Source organism: Ursus arctos, unplaced genomic scaffold, assembly GCF_023065955.2.
Source record: "Ursus arctos isolate Adak ecotype North America unplaced genomic scaffold, UrsArc2.0 scaffold_14, whole genome shotgun sequence".
Classification (NCBI taxonomy): Eukaryota; Metazoa; Chordata; class Mammalia; order Carnivora; family Ursidae; genus Ursus; species Ursus arctos.
Genome location: NW_026622808.1, coordinates 31,089,775 through 31,110,404, shown reverse-complemented (window position 1 = coordinate 31,110,404; position 20,630 = coordinate 31,089,775). Strand labels below are relative to the sequence as shown.

The 20,630-nt window shown below is 45.5% G+C and overlaps 1 protein-coding gene across 3 annotated transcripts in view; it reads right to left on the bottom strand.

Annotated features, from left to right (window-relative positions):
- Positions 1–20,630, bottom strand: part of KLHL18 (kelch like family member 18) — a 52,657-nt gene that overhangs the window by 13,610 nt on the left and 18,417 nt on the right. For all 3 annotated transcript variants that reach the window (XM_026500703.4, XM_026500704.4, XM_026500705.4), the window contains exons 2-4: positions 7,454–7,584; positions 4,972–5,112; positions 802–1,000 (exon numbers count right to left, since the gene is read on the bottom strand). In XM_026500703.4, coding sequence (XP_026356488.1) covers positions 802–1,000; positions 4,972–5,112; positions 7,454–7,584 — 471 coding nt within the window. The remainder of the gene's footprint in view (positions 1–801; positions 1,001–4,971; positions 5,113–7,453; positions 7,585–20,630) is intronic.

Genomic DNA, 20,630 nt, shown 5'->3' with positions numbered 1-20,630 from the left:
CAGGCCCTGCTTCCCACCAAGCCCCTCTTCCTTTCCCTGGCATCGCTTATTTCCTCTCCCGCGCCCAGAGAGCTGGCTCATGCCTTTTCATCTCTCCTCACATTTCTCACCTCCTCCTGATCCACACTCTCAGCTAAGAAAATAGACGCACACCAGAAGAGAACATCAAAAGCATTTGCCAGCTTCTCCCTTCCCACTCTGCACCTCCCCGTACCCCTGGCTGTGGAGGCTCTCCCTCCTGCGGGGGGTGGACAGGAGTGGCGGGTGCTCCCAGCAGGGACACCCCATGCCCTCAACTCGGCCTCCTCTCGCTTCCTCCAGGACATCATGCCAGCAGCCATTCTCCCTTTCCTCCTGCATCACTGACTCTACCCTCTCTTCTGAAAATTCCCACCAGTAGTCAAATGAACTGCCATTTCTCTCACCTTAAAAAACAAACCACCAACCCCTTCCAACTTCATGTTCCTCCCCAGTGATTGCCCCAGTGCTCTGCTCTCCGCTTTAGAATAAGACCCTTTCAAAGTGTTATCTATGCTAATTTCCAGTTAGCAGCAGCATTACTTCTAATAGTAAATACTGGAAATCACCCAAACATGTAAGAATAAAGCGTGTGAGGCTGATAAAATCCACTGAATATAAGACACTGAAATGGACAAAGGTCTCGTGAAAAATGCACACAGTATAATGAAACAAACCCATAATAAACAAGCCGCACACACATCATGGTCTTCATGTAAAAAAAAAAAAAAAAAAAGAAAACAAAGATTAGAAAGAGCAGCAGCCCCCGCGTCCCCTGCAGACCTGCTCTTCGGACTTTACGTTCAGCTCATCCCGAGACACCAGCTCGAGCACGTCTTCCAAGGGCAGGGCCAGGAATTCTTCGGACATGGACACCTCCACGAAGTGCTGGTGGATGAAGCTGTTGGCTGCGTCGTACAGCACGGCGCACATCATGGTCTCGGCAAACTGGCGGACGCCCAGGCAATTTTTGGGGTGCAGACTTTTGGCATAAGAAAAGATGAAAAAAAATTTAGAGGAAGAATGGTATCTTCGATCACTCTCAGGTTGGTTCTGGGGAGAGCTGGAGAATGGAGAAAACCCAGCTCTGCTCTCAGCTTGGCTGCAAACTCCCTGCATGATCCCAGGTGCGCTGCTCAGGGACTCAACTGTGAAGGTTGAAAATGAAGACTCTGCCTCTTGGACTAGTGCTCAGTGCACTAGGGGCGTCTAGGTGGGATGAGCTCTCTGGGAAGTCCTGGGAAACAGCTCTGAGGACAGAACAGGAGAACACGTACTGTTTGCTTTCCTTCAGCCGCTGACATTCTTGGTCGAACATCTACCTGTTCCCCAGGAGGGCACTGCAGTTGTAGAATGAGAGTTTAAACCATGCAGACAGATGACCTCTCTGACATCGGGACCCTTAACACTTCATCTTCCGTAAACAGCAAGAAGCTCCGCGGGTCTAACTGTTCGGATGCCCAGGAATGACAGCGGCGGCAACCACTCGCTTAGCACCATCAGTACGACCTGCACTCTGCAGCCACAATCTTTTCAACAGCGCTGCAGAGCAGTCATTACTTCCACTTTTAGGGGGAAAACTGAGGCTCAGAGAAACTAAGACACGTGCTCTCAGCCTGCTGTAAGAAAGCGGTGGTGCCGAGAGGGAACTCTGTGTGCGTTCCCATGCCCCGGAGGCAGACCTGCCCGCCCTGGGTAAATCCGGGCCCCTGTGTCACACCACGTAATGTTGGCGTCTCCTCAAGGGTCCGTAACAACCTCACCTGGAAAAAGTGGAGGACAACAGCTAGCCAGCTCCTACAGCTGTGGCCACGATTAAGCAAGAATGTGGCAAAAGCACTCAGCATGATGCCTGGCATGAAGTCAGCTGCTGTCTTAATTTTTATCATGGTCCCTTTCCTTCCTACTACTGCATCTGACAAAATCTCAAATGCGCCCAACGGGGTTCTGAAATCTTGGTGACAGCAGGAGATCCTGGGGATGGGGCTTTTCTTATTTTGACTTTGTGACTGATAATCCATGGAGGGAGAGGGTATTTATCAGATGGAAATTGGCCAGGTTTTCTTTATTAGACTGCTTGCTTTTCTTCCCTGCCACGTTGTTTAAAGTTACAGGCAGAGCTAAAATCACCAGCCAACAATCACCACTGTCCCCCAGCAGCAAACTCCAAGGGTAGAGTCTCTCAGGGGCCTGTCTTTGGGATAATCTGGATTCCACAAGCTGCTGCTTCCCTTCCAGCCTGAACTGGCTCTGTCCATTGCTTTGGAAACCTACGTGCATTTCCACAAAGGCCAGGGAAGCATGAGCACTGACTAATGCTTAGGCAAGGCCACATGGCCAGTGAGGAACACAGGGCTCAAGGTCAGAATGTCAGCTCAGTCATCAAATACTGCCTTTCTCCTGGAGCACTTACAGTGACTAAATGAGACTGGTGTAAAGGCCTTTACACACATATGGCAAATATGAGGCTCAACCTTCCCTCGGCCGCTACACCATGCGTTTCACTGATCCCAACCGCTGGGACATCAACTCAAGAGGAGGATTCAGTGCCACGGACTGGGAACCAGATAGAGTCCAAAGACATGGGAAAGGATGGTCAATAAAGCTGCCTGGTGCACATTTCCATCCACTCCCTCTCAAGTTAGGACTCGTGTACCTCGCCTTTGGCTGTCTTTGACTGGCTTGGCATAATAAGGAAAGCAAAACACACCTCCAACTGAACTGGGCTTTCTCGTCGAAGAGGATGGGATGTGGGAAGCCTGCTCATGAGGCAGCTGGTGGGGAAGGAGGAGGGAGAGCTGCCACGCAGGACAGGGCCTCACTCAGGAGCAGGAGGAAGACAAGAGGGAAAATGAGCCCAAAGGGCAGAGACAGACCCACATCTATCATTAGCCACCTCACAACCAGCAACCACCTTGCTTGCTGGCACAGCCTGATTCGTCAGCAAGGAGGCCTCAATAAGACGTAATGCTTTATCAGAGGCAGGAAGCAGTGCCCTGAATTAAATAAGGTACTGGCGTGGTTCACTGATGCATCTGCTGTTCTGACTCAATTCTGAGAGAAGAGTTTTGGAAAATACACAGCTCCAGGCTCACCTAAAAACAAGGAGGCCCATATGTCCGAAGGCTTGGAATGGGGCCGCAAGAAAAAAAATCAACCCCAACCTCCTGGAAAACTCTTGACAGCTTTATAGCTTCTCTGTGCTCTGGGAAATCCTGTCTTTTCCACTACTGCTCAGAATGGTTTCTCTCAAGCCATTAGTAATCACAGCTTGACAATGAAGGGCCCACATGCTTGTCTTCAAATACGGGCACATGAGAAAGGGGCAGGCGGGACACCTTAACATGCTCTGCAACCAGGCTCAGGGAGAACCACCCCAAGGAACAGAGGCAGTGACAGTAACTACTGGAAAGAACAAAGAAAGCATGTCAAGCCTCTGGGGCCTGTGGGAAGGAATAACGACAGGAATAAGGTGTGAAGTGAGCCTTCAGAAGGGATCTTGCAGGGCAGAATGGGAAAATGTCAAGGACAGACTCATAATGTCAGGCTTTATGCTTAAGTGCGTCTTCCTAAAATGTCACTGAGGCAGTAAAAACTCCACTGGTCTAAAAATCACTTTTCTAAGCATCTTTTGGGTGATACTGCCTTGTAACAGAGGCTGGGTCCAGTATTGACAGTGATGACCTCAAAATCCCCTAGGTGGAGCTGTTGTCCCCTTGTGAGAGTGGCCAACTTAATCCTTTCCAGAATGCCTACTTAAATCATTCTGAGTTCTGTGGGGACACAGAGATAAATCAAGTCTGATCTGTGTCCTTAAGCAGCTCACAAGTGAGTAGGAAAGCCAGTCTGCCTCACACCCCCCACATGCATCCCTCCAGCTGACCCAAAAGGCATCCCAGCACAGGGTCAAGCCAGGCTCTGGGGCTACGCGGTCCTTCTGTGGTCTCATCTATAAAACCGGAAACAGGACCATTTATCTCACAATGAAACCACTCACCCTGCACCCAGCAGAGAGTGCCCTGCATGCTAAGCATCATTACCACGGTTAGTAAGGCTGGCTGCACACACAGCAGTGCTCAGTGATATCCATGAGCACCACAGGGGCAGGACGGGGACAGCAGATGGGTCCACAGAGCTACTGAGTGAGCTGGATTGGTGGAGCGGGAATGGGAGAGGGAGAGGTCAGCTGTAAGAGCAAATGAAGTTCAGGAGGGCAGATCTGAGATGGGAAGGATGCTGGACTTCAGGCCACGGACCTTGTGATCAGAGTAGCTCAGGTGGAGGCCAGGCCTCAGAGAGCACCACAGACACAGACCGTGTAGAGCCCAGCACTAACCTGCACCCCCAAGTCTCCAGTGCTTAAGAGGCAGCTTTGACCTTATGGCTAAGAGCTCTCCCTCTTGAGGGGGGGAAAGCCTTCTTATCAGCTCAGTTATCCAAAGGTCATTGCCGAATGCTGGACCTAGGTAGGGATAAACTCCATGGTCCTTACACTAAGAGAACATACAGTGGTTGCTTCCAGGGGACTGAGGAGGACACAGAGTTCCAGGAGGTGAAATTTGGGTAGGCCCCTAAAGAGCTGAAGGAAAAAGAAGTTAAGACCTTCAAGGAGGGGGAAGGATGTACACAGAGATGGAGACGGGCTATGGAACAGTGAAGCAGCACGAAATCCATCGGTTTGGTGACAAGTCAGCTAAGTTAGCAGCTGGTCAAACTGGAGGACCAGAAGAAGACGTACATGTCAGGCCGGGAGAGAGCACAGGAGGGAGTCTGTAAATAAGTTCCTCAAAGGGTCACCCCAAAGAACTGGGCACTGCTCGACTGCGATTTGAAGAGTCAGGTCCCGGCTCACTCCTTCATAAAACTCTGTACGCCCAGACTGAGCAAATTGGCAGGGGGTTCCAGGAATGACCTGGGTGTGTTCCCCGCCACGGGCCGGGTCCGTGGCCTCACCGTTCTCGGAGGAACGTGCAGCAGGCGTCCTTGATGCTCTGCAGCTGCAGGAAGCTCGCCCCCATCAGCAACGACTGCACGTTCTGCTGGTCAATGGCAAGGTGGCCGTTGTAGGCAAAGTTGATCAGGGCCTCCAGGGCGCTAGAGAAAGGAGGAAAGATCTGCTTCAGAGACTGGCCCTCACTGAGCTGACATGCCTACCTGGGGAATTGTGGGCCCCGCTCTAAAACCCACTCAGCCCATGCCCTTCGAGAATCTATCTGACAGGAATGACTTCACCAGAGCTGAAGACTCATTCTACTTCTTAAGCTGTCTTTATTGCCCAAATAATCTTATTACGAAAATTCTAAAAAGAGAAAGCAAGTACCCACAGTCTCATTACTGAATGAGTCAACAGTGGTTACTTTTTTGGGTTCATTTTCAGTCCCTATTTGCCTGCATGCATAAATGATAGGGATATAATCACATAATACTTATTGAGTCCTTTCCCATGTTGCTACACTGTCTCATGTTTATCATTTTTAGTGGCTGCTACCTAGTATTTCAACATGTAAACACACTGTAATTTATTTCCTTTATTGGAAGGCCTAATAGCTAATAACATCTTATTGCCATCATAAATAGCATTTTTATTATTTCTTTGGGATACATTTCCAGAGTGAGATGCCGACAAATTTTTCTGCCTTTCAATTCCCACTGGGAAAGAACTCCAAGTTCCGTCTCAGGGCTGTATGTGGTCTGGCCCTCTCCGGCTATCTGACCTCATCACGTTCCACTCTTAGCCCTCGCTCTATTCCAACATGCTGAACACACTCTCACCGCAGGGCCTTTGTACTGTCTGCTCTGTTTGGAGGGCTCTGTCACCAGATGGCTCACTCTCTCACTTCAATTAAGGTCTTGGCTCAAATGTCACCTCATCACAGAGGCCTTCCCTGACCACCCTGGAATAGCACAGACCCCCACCATCATTCATTTTACTTTTCTCGCCTCGCTTTCACTTGCCAGCCCTACCATGCACGTGTGGGTATGGTTATGGCCAGATGCCCACGACCAGAAAGTTGGAACAATGAGAGGCGCCGTTTTCTCAGTGCTATAGCTCAGTGCCCACAGCAGCACACCTGACAGGTGCTCAGTCTACCTCTATTAAATGAAGCACTTGGCCGGTGCATGGCGATGAGCACAGCTCCTTCAGATACAGACCTCAGAGAAGAGAGTGTACGAGCGCCCTTGCAGACCCACTTCTGTGTCTTTCCTTATAAGTAGCTGGCCTGAGTTTTCTGCCGTGCACTGGGTATATAAATCCTCTCCACGTGCTGGGGCAGATCACTTTCAATCATCCAGAGGTTACTACAGTTTCCTGGCTCCTTTACCCCTCGTTTCCACCACTGTGAGATGAAGAAGGTGGGCAACGAATGACAGGTTACTGGCTGATGTCATCACTGCTTTGTTTATTGCTCCTCCTCCTGCCCTGAGTCACCCTGTGTGTCTCGTTTGCTACTGCATTCCCAGACCTCAGAACAGTGCCACGCACATAGTAGGTACACAGTGGACCCTTGGATACAGCCTAGGTTATAAACATACAGCCTCAGTTCACAGACTTGCAGCAAAATCAAACACAGACTCAGTCACATAAACATCCATCTCCCTTTCAAGGCCCAAAAAGGCATACTATGGAATATGTTTATATAAAGCCTTCATACAGTAATCAGGAAGGTATTTCCATGAGGAAGGTCCAGTAGTAAGTGACTTTACGTGTCAGGACAGCGTTAAGTCAGTGCCTGCATGACACGATTTCAGCAGGTATGGTACGACCTCCTGCCCCTAAAATTCATCTAGGGCAGGATTTCTCAGCTCGACAGGACTGACATTTGGGGCCTATAACTGTCTGCTAGGGAGGGCTGCCTCGGACACTGAAAGGCATTTAGATGCCTTTTGGGCTTGCCCTCCTTGGGCTTCAATATTCCAACCATCCAATAACCACGATTTTGCCATCTTCTGAATCTGTGCTGTCCCATATAGCAGCTACCAGCCACATGTGGCTATTTAAAATTATGTCAAAATTCATTAAGTAAAATGCAGAATTTAGTTCCTTAATCGCACTAGTTAAAATTCAAGTGCTCAGTAGCTACCTATGGCTAGTGGCTACCATTCTGGAGAGTACAAATACCACATTCCCATCCGTGCAGAAGTTCTAAGGGACAACACTGTTCTCGACTGACGGGGAGAGTACGGCATGAAGACACTTACTTGGAAAACGATTTTGCCAGCTATAATGGTTAGCAGAGAAAAGTGCAGAGGATAACATTTCACCACCTTTGTACCCAGTCCTCATTAAAAAAAAATATCTTGGACGCTAGTACCTATTCAAAGTGTTACTCTAACAGCGCTGTGTCCCGCCATGGGCCCAACAGCACCACGCACGAGGCTGAAAGCTGTGCCTGGAAACCCCCAGACTGAGAGACCCAGGGGAGAAATTGAGTACCTGGGGTCCATTCCTTGCATTACAATCTCATCCTGCTTGCACTCCATCATGTCATTTGTAAACATAGCGTGGAAGTACGGGATTGAGGCTGCTAAGACGATCCGATGGGCACTGAATTTGTGGTCTCCAATCTGTGGGCAAAGTGAAATACAAAGAGAGATACTGAGGAATGCAAATACAAAACCCAACTGGCCCCTGCCCTGGCTTAAGCCTCAGCCCACTGCAACGGTCCCGGAGGCATCCCATATATGACAGCTGAGCTTATCGTGGAGACCCCGAGAGTTTCAATTCCACATACTCACGTGCAGTGGAAAAACGTAAACACATTTTCGTGAGGCATTAAAATGGTTAAAAAAAGTGAAGCCCGAATGCTTCCGGTGGTGGTTTTTACTTATGTGGCAGTCTCACAGCCCTGCTCCCGACTCCCCGCAAACTCAGAGACCTGATTGTTATCCCAAACACAGTTTTAGTAAAGGCAGATGGAGGAGACACGTTATCCCGATCCCAGTTTTAGCAAAGGCAGATGGAGGAGACAAACTGTCCAAGAACCCTGGAGCTCCTGCCAGTAGGCTCCTCAAGAAGAGTCAATACACAGTGACAGGAAGACCTAAGGAGAAACCAGACCAGACTTGAACAGGGGCACACGTGGGGAGGAAGGACAGAGCAGGCATGGTGGGCACACGTGCTGGGGGGTCTGGGGGCAACGACCGGGCTGTGGTAGAGTTCCTCTTAGGAAAATGACCCCGGCAGCATGAACTGCTGGTGCTCTGCATGGCCCACAGGGCTCAGGCCACACGGGGTTGGAGGCAGACTCTCTCCAACTTGTATCGAACCCTCCCGACAGACGCATCCTTAGCCTGGGGAGTCCAATAATGTGCTTTCCAACTATCTGTCAAAAGGACAGTCCTTTTAACAAGCTTTGCCATTTATAGCTTCTAGCCACATAAACATTTCCACTTAAGAACTTTCTAGTCTTCAGAAAGAACAAAACAGTCTCCCCCCACCCCCCAGGTTCCACATTAGTGAAATGCCAGATCATCTCACTACCTGATGCTCTTCTCGGTCACAGTGACTCAAGGATTCTAGTTCTAAGGCCTCTTTTTCACAACGCTTTAGATTTATTATCTGTAAGCTGTCCTTCAAGATCATACAATCTTCCAAATACCAAAGGATCAATGTGGATTGACTCGGATTCTATGAGGCCCCCACATAATCCACGTGTGGCTCTTCTGGTGTTGGGGATGTTAACTGGCTGTGTGCTTTGGAGGTTTTTTATAATTAGAAAAAAAAAAATCACAGTAAAACACGAACTATTTCTTAAAGTTGTTCTACAAAATTTTTACCAGCAGTTTCTAGTTCCCTGATTCCTGCTCTCAGGGGCCACCTCTTTCTTCTGGTATTATCTCCATCTTCCTCCCTCCCTTTCTTTAAAGATTTATTTATTTATTTTAGACATCTGAGACAGTGAGCATGAGTGGGGGTGGGGAGTGGAGAGGAAGGCGAAAAGGCAGAGGGAGAGGGAGAGAATCCTCAAACAGACTCCCAGCTGAGTGTGAGGAGCCCGAGGATGCGGGGCTTGATCTCATGACCCTGGGATCACGACTTGAGGCACCCATGCATCCCTATCTCCACCCTTCTAAGTAATGTGCCTATAATAGTAGTTCCTGAATTTTCATTTCTAGTTATTACTTGTGGTAGCAAGTCTCCAAACAGCCCCCGATGATCCCTGCCTCCTGGCATTCACACCCTTGTGCGGTCCCCTCCCACGCTGTCTCAGGGTTAGTCTGCATGACTGAAAGAATACAAGAGAAGTGATGGTGTCACTTGAATGTACGTCACATTTGTGGCTGGGTCATAAAAGGCACTGCACCTTCCTTTTACTGTCTCTCCCGGAACCCTTGCTCTTGAGGAACCCAGATAACAACATATCCCGAGGAGAGGCGTATGAAAAGGAACTGAGGCTGCTTCCTACTGCTGTCTGTGAGCCTGGAAGAGGCCCCTCCAGTCAAGCCTTCACATGAACGCAGCCCATGGTGGCACCTGGACTGCAACCTCATGAGAGATCTCTAAGCTACTTCTGAATTCTGAAGCTGTGAGATAATAAATATTTATTATGTTAAGTCACTAAGTTTTGGAATAATTTGTTAGACAGCAAAAGATAACTATTATATTATCTACTTAATTCCTGTGATGAAGATCAGGATTTTGTTCTGACATTCTCTTCACATACAACTCCATGTACTCTCTCCGTCTTTCTAATATAATTATGTCCACTTTTGGTTAAATTAACATTTTGAGGTGCATTATTAGGTCTATGTGAATATTATTTGTAGCCAAGCCATGATGTACGCTATGATTACATTTCCTTTCTTGTATAACCCCCCCCCCCCGGAGATGAAAATAAAGTGTAAAACTCCTTTTAATAAGTTCAGTCAGGTCCCTAGCAGTATGCTCCTGCTTGTTCTGGAGGCAACCCTACTGGAATTTCGTCCTTGTAGGAATCCCTTTCACTTCACCTACGTCGGAACCCGTTTCCCGAGGCCCATTTCGTCCTCTTCCTGATTTATTCCTTTGTTCTGATGAAAAGCATCTTCTAGCAGAGTTGCCTAAGAAAGGGTATCTTATAAACTGTTTTTACACACAGCACTCGGACACCAAATGTGTGGGTTTTTCCCCCTCGCACAAAACGATTTTCCAACTCTCCAGACACCACCTGGTATCCTATAATATAATTCAAATCTGGCACGAGCTACCTAGGGTTAGTGCAGGTTAAGGGCTCAGTCCCAACAAGACTGCCGCTGCTTCAGATGCCAACCGCAAGTCTGGGCCACTTGTACTTCCGAGCAATTGGCTATAAAGTCCAGGTGAGGGTGGGAGTGTTCCCCACAACCCCCTCCTTAGGTGTGATCATTTGCTAAAATGGCTAACTGAACTCGGAGAAAACAGTTTACTTACTGCTACTGGTTTATCACAAAGGATACAAAAGAACAGCCAGCTGAAGAGGTACATATGACGAGGTCTAAAAGGGTCCTGAGCACAGGAGCTTCTGTCCCTGTGGAACTGGGGTGTGCCACCCTCCCCACACATGGCTATGTTCACCAACCTGGAAGATGCCCAAAGGTCAAAGGGTGGGACTGAAAGTTCCAACCCTCTCATCACATGGTTGCTCCCTCTGGCAACCAGCACCATCCTGAAGTGATCCAGGGGTCCACAGAGAGTCACCTTATTAGCACAAACTCAGGTGCAGTTGAAAGAGGTTTGTTATGAATAACAAAGGACACTCCTCTCACTCAGGAAATTCCAAGGGTTTTAGAAGCTCTTATGTCAGGAACTCTACTACTCAGGAAATTCCAAGGGTTTTAGAAGCTCTGTGCCAGGAATCAGGGGAAAAGACCAAATACATATTCTTTTTTTTTTTTTTTAATAACTGTTTGTTTTTTTTTTTTAAGATTTTATTTATTTGAGAGGAAGAGAGAGCACAGGGTGGGGGCAGAGGCAGAAGCAGGCTCCCCACTGAGCAGGGAGCCAGAGGTGGGCCTGGATCCCACCACCCTGGAATCATGACCTGAGCTAAAGGTAGGAGTTTAACTGATTGCACAAAATGTCTGAAAATGTCTTTGTTAGCCTTCAACTTGGGTGATAGTTTAGCTGGCTATAAAATTCTAAATTGGGAATATTTTTTTTCTATCAGAATTCTGAAGGTATTGCTCCATTGTCTTCTACTTTGTTGCTTTTGAGAAATTTAATGCCCTTCTGAACACTAACCCTTAGTATGTGACTGTTCTCTCTAGAAGCTTTTAGTGCTTTCTCTTTATCCTCAGAGTGCTGAACTCTCACAGGATTATACCTTGGTGTTGGTGCCCTTTCATTCATGGTGCTGTCTCAATCTACAGACTTTTAGTTCTAGGAGTACCTTTCCATCCTATTTCTTTGGTAATTTCCTCCTCTCTATTGTCTAATTTTTCTCTTCTGAAATTTCCATGAGTCAGGTGTTAGGCCTCTTGGAATGATCTTGCATTTTTTCACCTGCTCCCCATTTCCTGCCTCTTTCATTTGGTCTATCTCCTGGGAATCTTCTTCAACTGTATCTTTCAATATTTCTGTGTTGTAGCTTTTTATAAGGCTATGGTATTTTTAATTTCCAAGAGGTCTTTCTTGTTTTCTGAAGGTCCCCCACCCCACTTTATTGAAAGAATCTTATTTATCTTTCATGAGTGCTGTATTTTATCTAACCTCTCTCAAGATAATATAGTTAAATTTTTTCTTTTTTTCTTCCTCCTCCTCCCTGCTTTTACTGTTTCCTCTGAGTTCTTTTTTCCTCCATTTGTTTTGGTCTCTGTCTTTCATGCTAGAGGCTTGCTTTAAATGCCTTGTGACACTTGGCTCTCTGCTCATATTTTTAGAAGCTGTTTGCAAGTTTTGTGTGGGGGTGGCTAGGCTCATCAACTTGCGGACTTCACATCAGGGCGATCAAGTAAGAACCTGCCATTTTATTGAGGACTGCTAAAAGTAGTATCTTTAGGACTTTTTCTCTGGGGCAAACTTATCAGAGACAGATCTTCCAATCTCTTGCATGGGAGTACCTGCCTGCAGGTATTCTGGAAACTGGGTGAGAGAGGGGGATGGTCCTACCATTCACTATTTAGACCTTTGCCTTAAAGCCCTTATTTTCAGTTTTGCTCCATATTCCATCCCCTCTTCTATGCTTGGTATGCCCCTGGCTCAATATGGAAGACTAAAACTCTTGTCTCCTGGGAAAGTGGGGGAGGAGTTGTAGGCAACTAACTGCTTTTCACACAGACTGTCAACTAATCTTCCTGTTTTCAGTATTTTGCTTCTCCAATTTTGGAGCTATTCCAGGGCTCTGCATTACAAATCCTCTTTCTTCTTTATTTCTCCCCCAGCAGGCACTTTCAGTTCCTCTGGCCCTCTAAGTTCATCACACTTCATACTTCTAGCTTCAACATTCCAACCATCTCTCATTTGCTGGTATCTCTTCTCCCTCTTACTACCATTTTAATGGTATTACAGCCACGCACAGGGGTTAAAATACGTGTTCAATTAGTTGTGTTAAATTGCCATGCATTTATTTTTCATCTGGAAAGTAAACAGAAGACAAAAGAACTGTATATGCATAAACTAAGTGCTCTGGTTTCCCCAAAAAGCTCAGCTAAAGAGAAGGCAGGCCTATCTTGGGATATGTTAGCCAGATTACAACTGAATTCTGTGTTCTGTTAAAGGGAAGAACAAATTTGGTTTTATCTACAAGAGGGAGACCAAGATGGGAAAAGGTCTGGAAGCTACATCTTAAGAGGAATGGTTAAAGACAGTTCATTTGTAAAACATAATTTGGGAGGCGGGGAACAGTAGCTGTCCTCAAACCCTAGAAGGGCCATCACATGGATGAGGGCAGATCTAGAAGTGATGGGGGGGCAGACTTTAATTTATTATAAAAAATAAGAGCCTATCACCTAAGAATGTTTAGGGGAGTCCTTCACTAGTTCGAAAACTATTACAGGAACTTACAATTCTACAATCCTAGGATACCACATTTTTGTGAAAAGCTTTAAAAAACCCAAATACTCTCATTTATAATCTCAGTTTAAAAAGTCACTTAAAAAGAGAGATGATCATGAGTTCCTTTTTGCTAAGTACCCACTATGCATTCTTTTCTCATTTTAGTCCTCATGGCAACCTTCTACATTAAGTAGCTGCTGCAAATTTCATTTTGTAGAAGAGGAAACCAAGATTCAGAAGTTATGTAACTTGCCTTCTATGTAAAAGAGAAGGAATTATGCTTGAGTTGTTTACTAGTGGACCCAGTAAATAACACACCTCCTCCCAGCTCAAGTTCTCAGCCAATTAGGAAATTTTTGAAATAATAAAAAACCTACACATGATAAAAATTATATAGAATTAAACACACACATACACATGAGTGAATAAAAGTAAAGCTGGGGAAATCTGAGTAAGAATGACAGATTAAATCAATATCAATATCCTAGTTATGATGCTGTACTACAGTTTTGTAAGCTATTACCATGGGGGAAACTGAGCAAAGGGTACACAGGATCTCACTGCTCTTATTTCAAATAACTACATGAGAATCTATAATTATCTCAAAATAGAAAGTTCATTTTAAAAAAGGGACAGGGGCCCCTGGGTCACGCAGTTGGTTGAGCGTCCGACTCTTGGTTTCGGCCCAGGTCGTGATTTCAGGGTCGTGAGATTAAACCCCACAATCAGTGCACAGTGTGCTTGAGATTCCCTCTCTCTCTCCTTCTGCCCCTCCCACTTGTGTGCTCTCTCTCTAAAAAGAATAAATAAATCTTTAAAAAACATAAATTAAAAATAAATTTAAAAAGGGACAAAGCAAATGGAAGATAAAAACATTCTTTTCTTACTGAGAAGTCTAATATTGTAAATTATGGCCTACATAGGAGGACTAGTGTGTTCCCTACTTTAACATGTTGAATTACACAGGTCCATGCAAAGGGCACTTTCTCCAATGATCTGCAAATATACTGTTATCTCAAATCTTCCCACTTCTCCATTCCCTAAGGTGGCAAAGAAATGTGAAATGGTGCAACAGAATTTACAAAAAAATTATCAGTGAGCAACATACAATTGGTTGGTCAGAAAGGGCAATACTATTTGGCATACATCCCTACCTTTCATCACATTTTCCTATGCCCACTCTCAGACAATACTTGTTATAAAAGTATTACCAACAGAATGGAATCAGACTGTAAATTTAAAAGTATTGGAAAGAGGTTCCAAGTCCAAGCCAGGGTAGAAGGAAAGAAGTGAATCTGTGGTATAATGAAACACTATGAGCTGAAAGAGTTCATGACCACCCATGGAAGCTGCCTGGGCTGGATCAGGAGGATGTCAGCTCTCTGTGCACACATCACACGCCTAGTGCCCGTGCTCACACCACCACTTAATAAGTGTGTGTATCAGCACCAGCCACTTCACCACTGTGGGATGATATGCAATGACGAGCATCTACAAAGCAAATTAGGGGCAATCTCAGGACTCCCTGGGTACATAAACACCTCCAAATTTGCTTCTAAGAAAAAAAAAATCAATTCCAACTGAGAGCCCCAAAACTTCCACTAAAACTGCAGCAAAGACTCAGCACTCATGGCACTTGGCTTCTACGAGGAGTAGATGCAGAACCTCTAAGCAGGGGCTCTGCACAGTACGATCCGAAGAGGAGACTGAAGCATTCCTGCTCACCTGTAGGGTTCCTCCATATGGTTTTTAAAATTTGAAGCCCCTGTAGGTTTCTTGCCTCTTAACAGCTTTGTTTGGAAAATTAAGAGCTAATGGAGTTATATGAAGGGGAGGAAGATAAGGTTTAAAAGTCACTGGGTAGGTTAAAACCACATTGCTACAATTCCTCTATACTTGGTTTTAAAAATCACAGAACACACTATTGCTTGATAAATGTGAAAAATCAAAGTGGCTGGGGTGCCTGGGTGGCTCAGTCGTTAAGCCGACTGCCTTCGGCTCAGGGCGTGATCCCGGGGTCCTGGGATCGAGGCCCGCGTTGGGCTCCCTGCTCTGCTGGGAGCCTGCTTCTTCCTCTCCCACTCCCCCTGCTTGTGTTCCCTCTCTCGCTGGCTGTCTCTCTCTCTGTCAAATAAATAAACAAAATCTTAAAAAAAAAAAAAAATCAAAGTGGCCTCCATGATGCAAGGACAGATATGAAAAGGAAAGCGATGTGACGTGAGGCTGGAAAAGTAGATACGGCACTCAGGAATTCTGTATTTTGCTTTAAGAGTATTAGGAAACCAGGCAAGAGTACTACGGAAGGGTCTCTAAAGCGACAGGGTCACTCTCTGCAGGGAGAGAATGAACTGGGAGTTGCCATTAACTTAGATCAGAAATAACAGAGAGGGGCTGCTGGAGGTAGAAGATCGAATCAAATTTTGGACAAGTTGCTGAGTGCCTGGGAGGCAACCAAACAGAGATACTGTGTAGGAAGTGGATGGGTACGTCTGGAACACAGAGAGATGAAGTCTAGGCTCAAATGACACTTTCGGGAGTTGTCAGGGTAGAGACAAGAAGAGGTCACTGAGGGAGAGAGCTCAGAGCCCGAAGAGGGTGTGAAACAGCCTTGAGGAACTCTAACATTTAAAGCTCATCTGGAAGATGCCTCTGCAAGGCAACAGAAGGAAAGAACAGAAAGGAAGAGAAAATGAGAAGAGAAGCAAGGAGACACCTGCAGGAAGAGAAAGGCATGGGAGCCCTGGTGGTCCACACCACCACCAGACACGGAAGCTAGAAGGCCTGCACCGGCAAGATCACCTCATACAGGCCTCCTCTGTCCTTGGCTTCCCAACTTCTGAGAACATTCCTATTCCTCTGACTTCTCAAGAGTTTTTGAGAAGGTCAAATATAAGGGGGTATGAAAATGGTTGATATGAATGTTATCTGACCAAATCACCACAGTCACCCCAAATTCCTGAAGTTCCAATGGGGAAAAACTGTGGTCCTATGCAGACCACGCTGATGTTGAAGCCAATCCTGGGTCTTGTTTGGAGGGATGGATCTGTGTTGATTTGTCCCAGCTTGGCCACCAATGGGATAGGACTCAAGGGTACATTTATAAACCTGACGGAGGTGTCCACAATGGTACACAGATGAAAAAATAACCAGATGGATGGGCTCTGGAGCAGACTGAAGCTAGTTAGCTTTTTCTGAGTGAGGCTTCCTAATTGCAACGTTGGGCTTATTAAACTAAGTGATATATGATACACATGAAAATACCCTAGCACAGTGTCAGACACTTAGCAGAGATTGAACAAAAGTTATTGTTTTGCACCCAGCTGAGAGCCACAGCCATAGGAGACTAAGATATAAATAACCAAAATCCTCACGAGTTCAGTAGGATTCACAGAGATTAAAACTCTTTGAGTTTCAGAACCAGCTCTACTACGGATAAAAGGGAGCTCCCAATTTTACTATGCTTTGTTTCCAGGTTGGAATGGATTTCCAGGTAGGATTATTACTTATGGCGGTACAGCAAGCAATATAGTAAAAAAAAAATTTAAGATTCTCAAGAGAAGCACTATAAATACGGATAAACGTTACTGTGATGAACCCCGCTATCAGATAATATTAGAAAGCACAGCATTAAAGGTCAAAATATGCACCCATCTCTTTTATCTGCTCATCCCAGGGAGACAGAGAGCACAAGCCATGTGCTACATACATATTGCACCAGCTTCCAGGCCAGCTGTTCTTTCTGTAATGATTCAGGCAAATCTCTTCCCTCCACCTCTGAGCCTCAGCTTCTTCCTCTGTAAATAAGGGGCTCTAACTGGACCAGGTTTCTCAACAGGTAGTCGTTGTATTAGTAACAGTAGTCGAACACGAATTCGGTAAAGCTTTTCTTTTTGATCATGATGGCATCTACATACATATGGAAAGTAATTATACACACATCCTAAAAGCGTCATTTCTCTGGCCCACAGATTGGAGCACGTATGGATACGAGGGCCCCTAGTAATAACTCTGCAAAAGCCCTGGGGCACAGAAACCTCTGTACTAGAGGTTCTCCAAGGTCTCTCCTGGTTAGTAGAGTCTGGACTGTAAGCAAAAGGAACCAGAAATCCTAAGCCCCTCACCACCCACCTAAGTTTTGACTTGCCTTAACATACATGTACACACACACCTAGCTTCCACGCTCTTCTTGGAAAGACTGGGAAGTTTTCCATTCACAGCCCTGCTTTGGTGGTATCTTTAGATCAAAAGGGATAGTGTAGCTTGACACCACAAATTCTGTTCCCTATCAACAGGCAGGTGGGGCTCAAGATTCAACCAGCTGCTTATTCAAGCAGGAAAAGCAGCAGGGCAAAATCTGAGTTGGGAGTAACCTGAGACAGGTGTTCCCAAAGAAAGCAAAAGATACGCCCAGAATAGATTTCTCTTTGATGGAAAACATTTTGATACTATTGCTTCTACCTTCAAGCATCTCACAGTGGACATAAATAAAACACTAAGTGAACAGTTAAGTGCCCTGCCTGTACAGACAGATTACCCTTGGGATAAGTGGGATTTAAGACTAAGCTTTCAGGCAGTCACAAGAGATGCTGAGAGTGCATAATGGTAATCCATAATTTTACTGAGGCACAAATTTGAATCATAGAGGCTATGAAGCTGGTGTGTGTGAGAATGTGTCTATGAAATGGAGATGTGGTAGGGACAGATTAATCTCTAAAATTCCTTTAGCCTAGAAAATCAATAATTATAAATCTTTTAAGAGAGACAGCAAATCATTGTAGATAAGAACAAGTACTCTGGGGGCGCCTGGGTGGCTCAGTAGGTTAAGCATCTGCCTTTGGCTCAGGTCATGATCCCAGAGTCCTGGGGCTGAGTCCAGCATTGGGCTCCCTGCTGAGTAGGGAGCCTGCTTCTCCCTCTGCCTACCACTCCCCCTGCTTGTGTTCTCTCTCTCTGTCAAATAAATAAATAAAATCTTAAAAAAAAAAAAAAAAAAGAACAAGTACTCTGGAGTTAGATGACCTGGGTTCAAATCTAGAATCTGCTGTTTGTTAGCTGTGTGACTATGGGTCAGTTATTCAACCTCTCTGTGCCTCAATTCACACATCTGCAAAATGGACCTCTCTCATGGGGTTATTGTGAGGATTAAGTTAGCTAACATCTGTAAGGCATTTAAAACAGTGCATAGCACATATTAAGTGTGATATAATTGTTTGTTAAATAAATAAAATGCCCTCAAATTTAAAACTTTATGTTACTTTTTAAGACCTTTAGAGAAGGAGTCAGCAAACTACAGTCTACGGGCCCAAATCAGGCCTGCCTCTTGTTTTTGTGTGGCCCATGAGGTAAGTGTAGTTTTCACATTTTTATATATATTTTTTGGGGGAAAAAAAGTCAAAAGAAGACATGACATGTAAAAATCATATGAATTCCAAATTTCGGCGTCCACATACAAAATTTTATTGGAGCACAGGCATGTGCATATCGTGGCAAATCTGAGTAGCTGTGACAGTCATCAATGGCCTACATACAAAGCCAAAAATATTTACCACCTGCCTCTTTATAGAAAAAGTTTGCTTACCTCTGCTCTAGAGTCACAGGGAACACGTATCATGAAGAGGGATGTGAATACATTCTCTAGAAAGAAGATGCGGATCACTTATTTAAGACCCCCTCGCCCCACATCACTCCTCATCTGCTGGTACTCACAGCTCCTCCTGCTGAACTAGTATGAACTGTGGGCACTTCGTGGACTCTACCACCGAGATTAACAGTGTCTGATACAAAATGCTCCTTTTAAAAAGGAAATGAGCTAAGCCTGAAATAGAGGCATTCACACTGGAGCCATTAATGGCCGGTATGGGCCTGCCCACCAAAATGTGTCTTTTTTTTTTAACTTCAGTTTCTTAACCATAGTTATACAATTATTCTCTCTTCCTGCCCCCCCACCCCTACCCCCACGGAGTTTCAATGCTAATTAGGCTCAGCAATAAAGCAGCCTTGTCCGTTAGAAATGTAAGAGGTGGGCCGCATGGAAATGCCTCGAAGCATCTGCTTTCCTACCTCAGGTGTCAACCACCCACCTTATTCAGCAAGCGCCAAGCACAAAGCCAGCTCAAGCCAGCACTCCACCCCCCAAACAAAATCTTATTCAGATGTTAGACGAGTAGGGCTATTCCATGTTGGAGGTGTCAAGCCCCAGTCACAAGCACTGTATTTTTCTGTTCTTACCCACTCCAGTGGACTTCAGCCTCCCTGAGGGGAATAAGGGTCTTATACATCCCTTATATAGCTCAGTAAATAGTCACTGAAATTAAAATACCAACTCTATCCTCAATAGTAGCCCAGAAAGTCAACAATTCCCTGTGAAAATAAATTAACTCTGGAGCAGAGATGGCAGTTTCACTGAAGGTTATAGTCAAAATGGACAGCAGGTTCTCTTGGTTAAATTTAGAAAAGCATATCAAAGATTAAGCACGGGGGCCTTATGATTTTCTACCCATGTCCTTCAAATTTTTCTTACATATGTAAATAGGTACAGTAAATCTTCAAATAACCCTAACACTTGAGGGCTACCACCATGACAATCTATCACTATCACTTACCATTAACTAGATGTAACTCTCTAAATTGTTATATAATATAAAGTTATTAACTATATATTAACAATGTATAGTACATTAACTACCAATGATCTATAATATAATGATGATGACCCATTACTGAACTATTTTAGGTTATTCGAAGGTTAACAGAAAACACCTGTGGTTCAACACATGCCACTAAAAACCTTCCAAAAACACGACTAGCTATAGACTCCAGCTCATGTCAGCTCTGTCTAGCATTCCTTACCTTCTTCTGGGATCTTCTATCTTCACTCCAACCACACTGCATAACACATGATCTAAGCCTACCAATGAGACCCTTCCTCATGACTTTTCTCTTTTCTTTTTTTTTTTTTTAAAGATTTTATTTATTTATTCCACAGAGATAGAGACAGCCAGCGAGAGAGGGAACACAAGCAGGGGGAGTGGGAGAGGAAGAAGCAGGCTCCCAGTGGAGGAGCCCAATGCGGGGCTCGATCCCAGAACACCGGGATCACACCCTGAGCCGAAGGCAGACGCTTAACGACTGAGCCACCCGAGCGCCCCTCCTCATGACTTTTCAAATGAGAAAGAAGGACATCCCCCCCAGGACAGCAAGGAGCCATCAGACGCTCCACCACCTCCATGTACGAAAAACCAGTCTGCAGTGGGAGGAGGGTGTTGACCATTCAGGGAAAGTGTCTCGGCAGCATTTTAGTCCCTGGCCCAATATCAACACTGTCTTTTCTCCAGTTTGATTACATGAACCAGTAAGTGGCTGGTCTTGCTGAGGGTAGTTCTGCAATTAAGAGCCAGAGTTCTGAGCACCATGGTCCAGAGAAAGCTCTGGGGGAAATCAGATAAGGGGGACATTCCAACCTGGCTTTAGTAGATGGGCTACATCTAAAGGCGGCTTTAGCTCTGAATGGGCCCTTGTGGTGCCTCAAGGCCCCCATTTTGCTCACCAGTCGGGTCTTAAAGGATTATAACACTCGACACAGTGAAGTCGTCATTTCTCCCCAAACTGATGTGCAGATTTGATGCAACGCCTATCAAAACCACAGCTAGATTATTTTCAT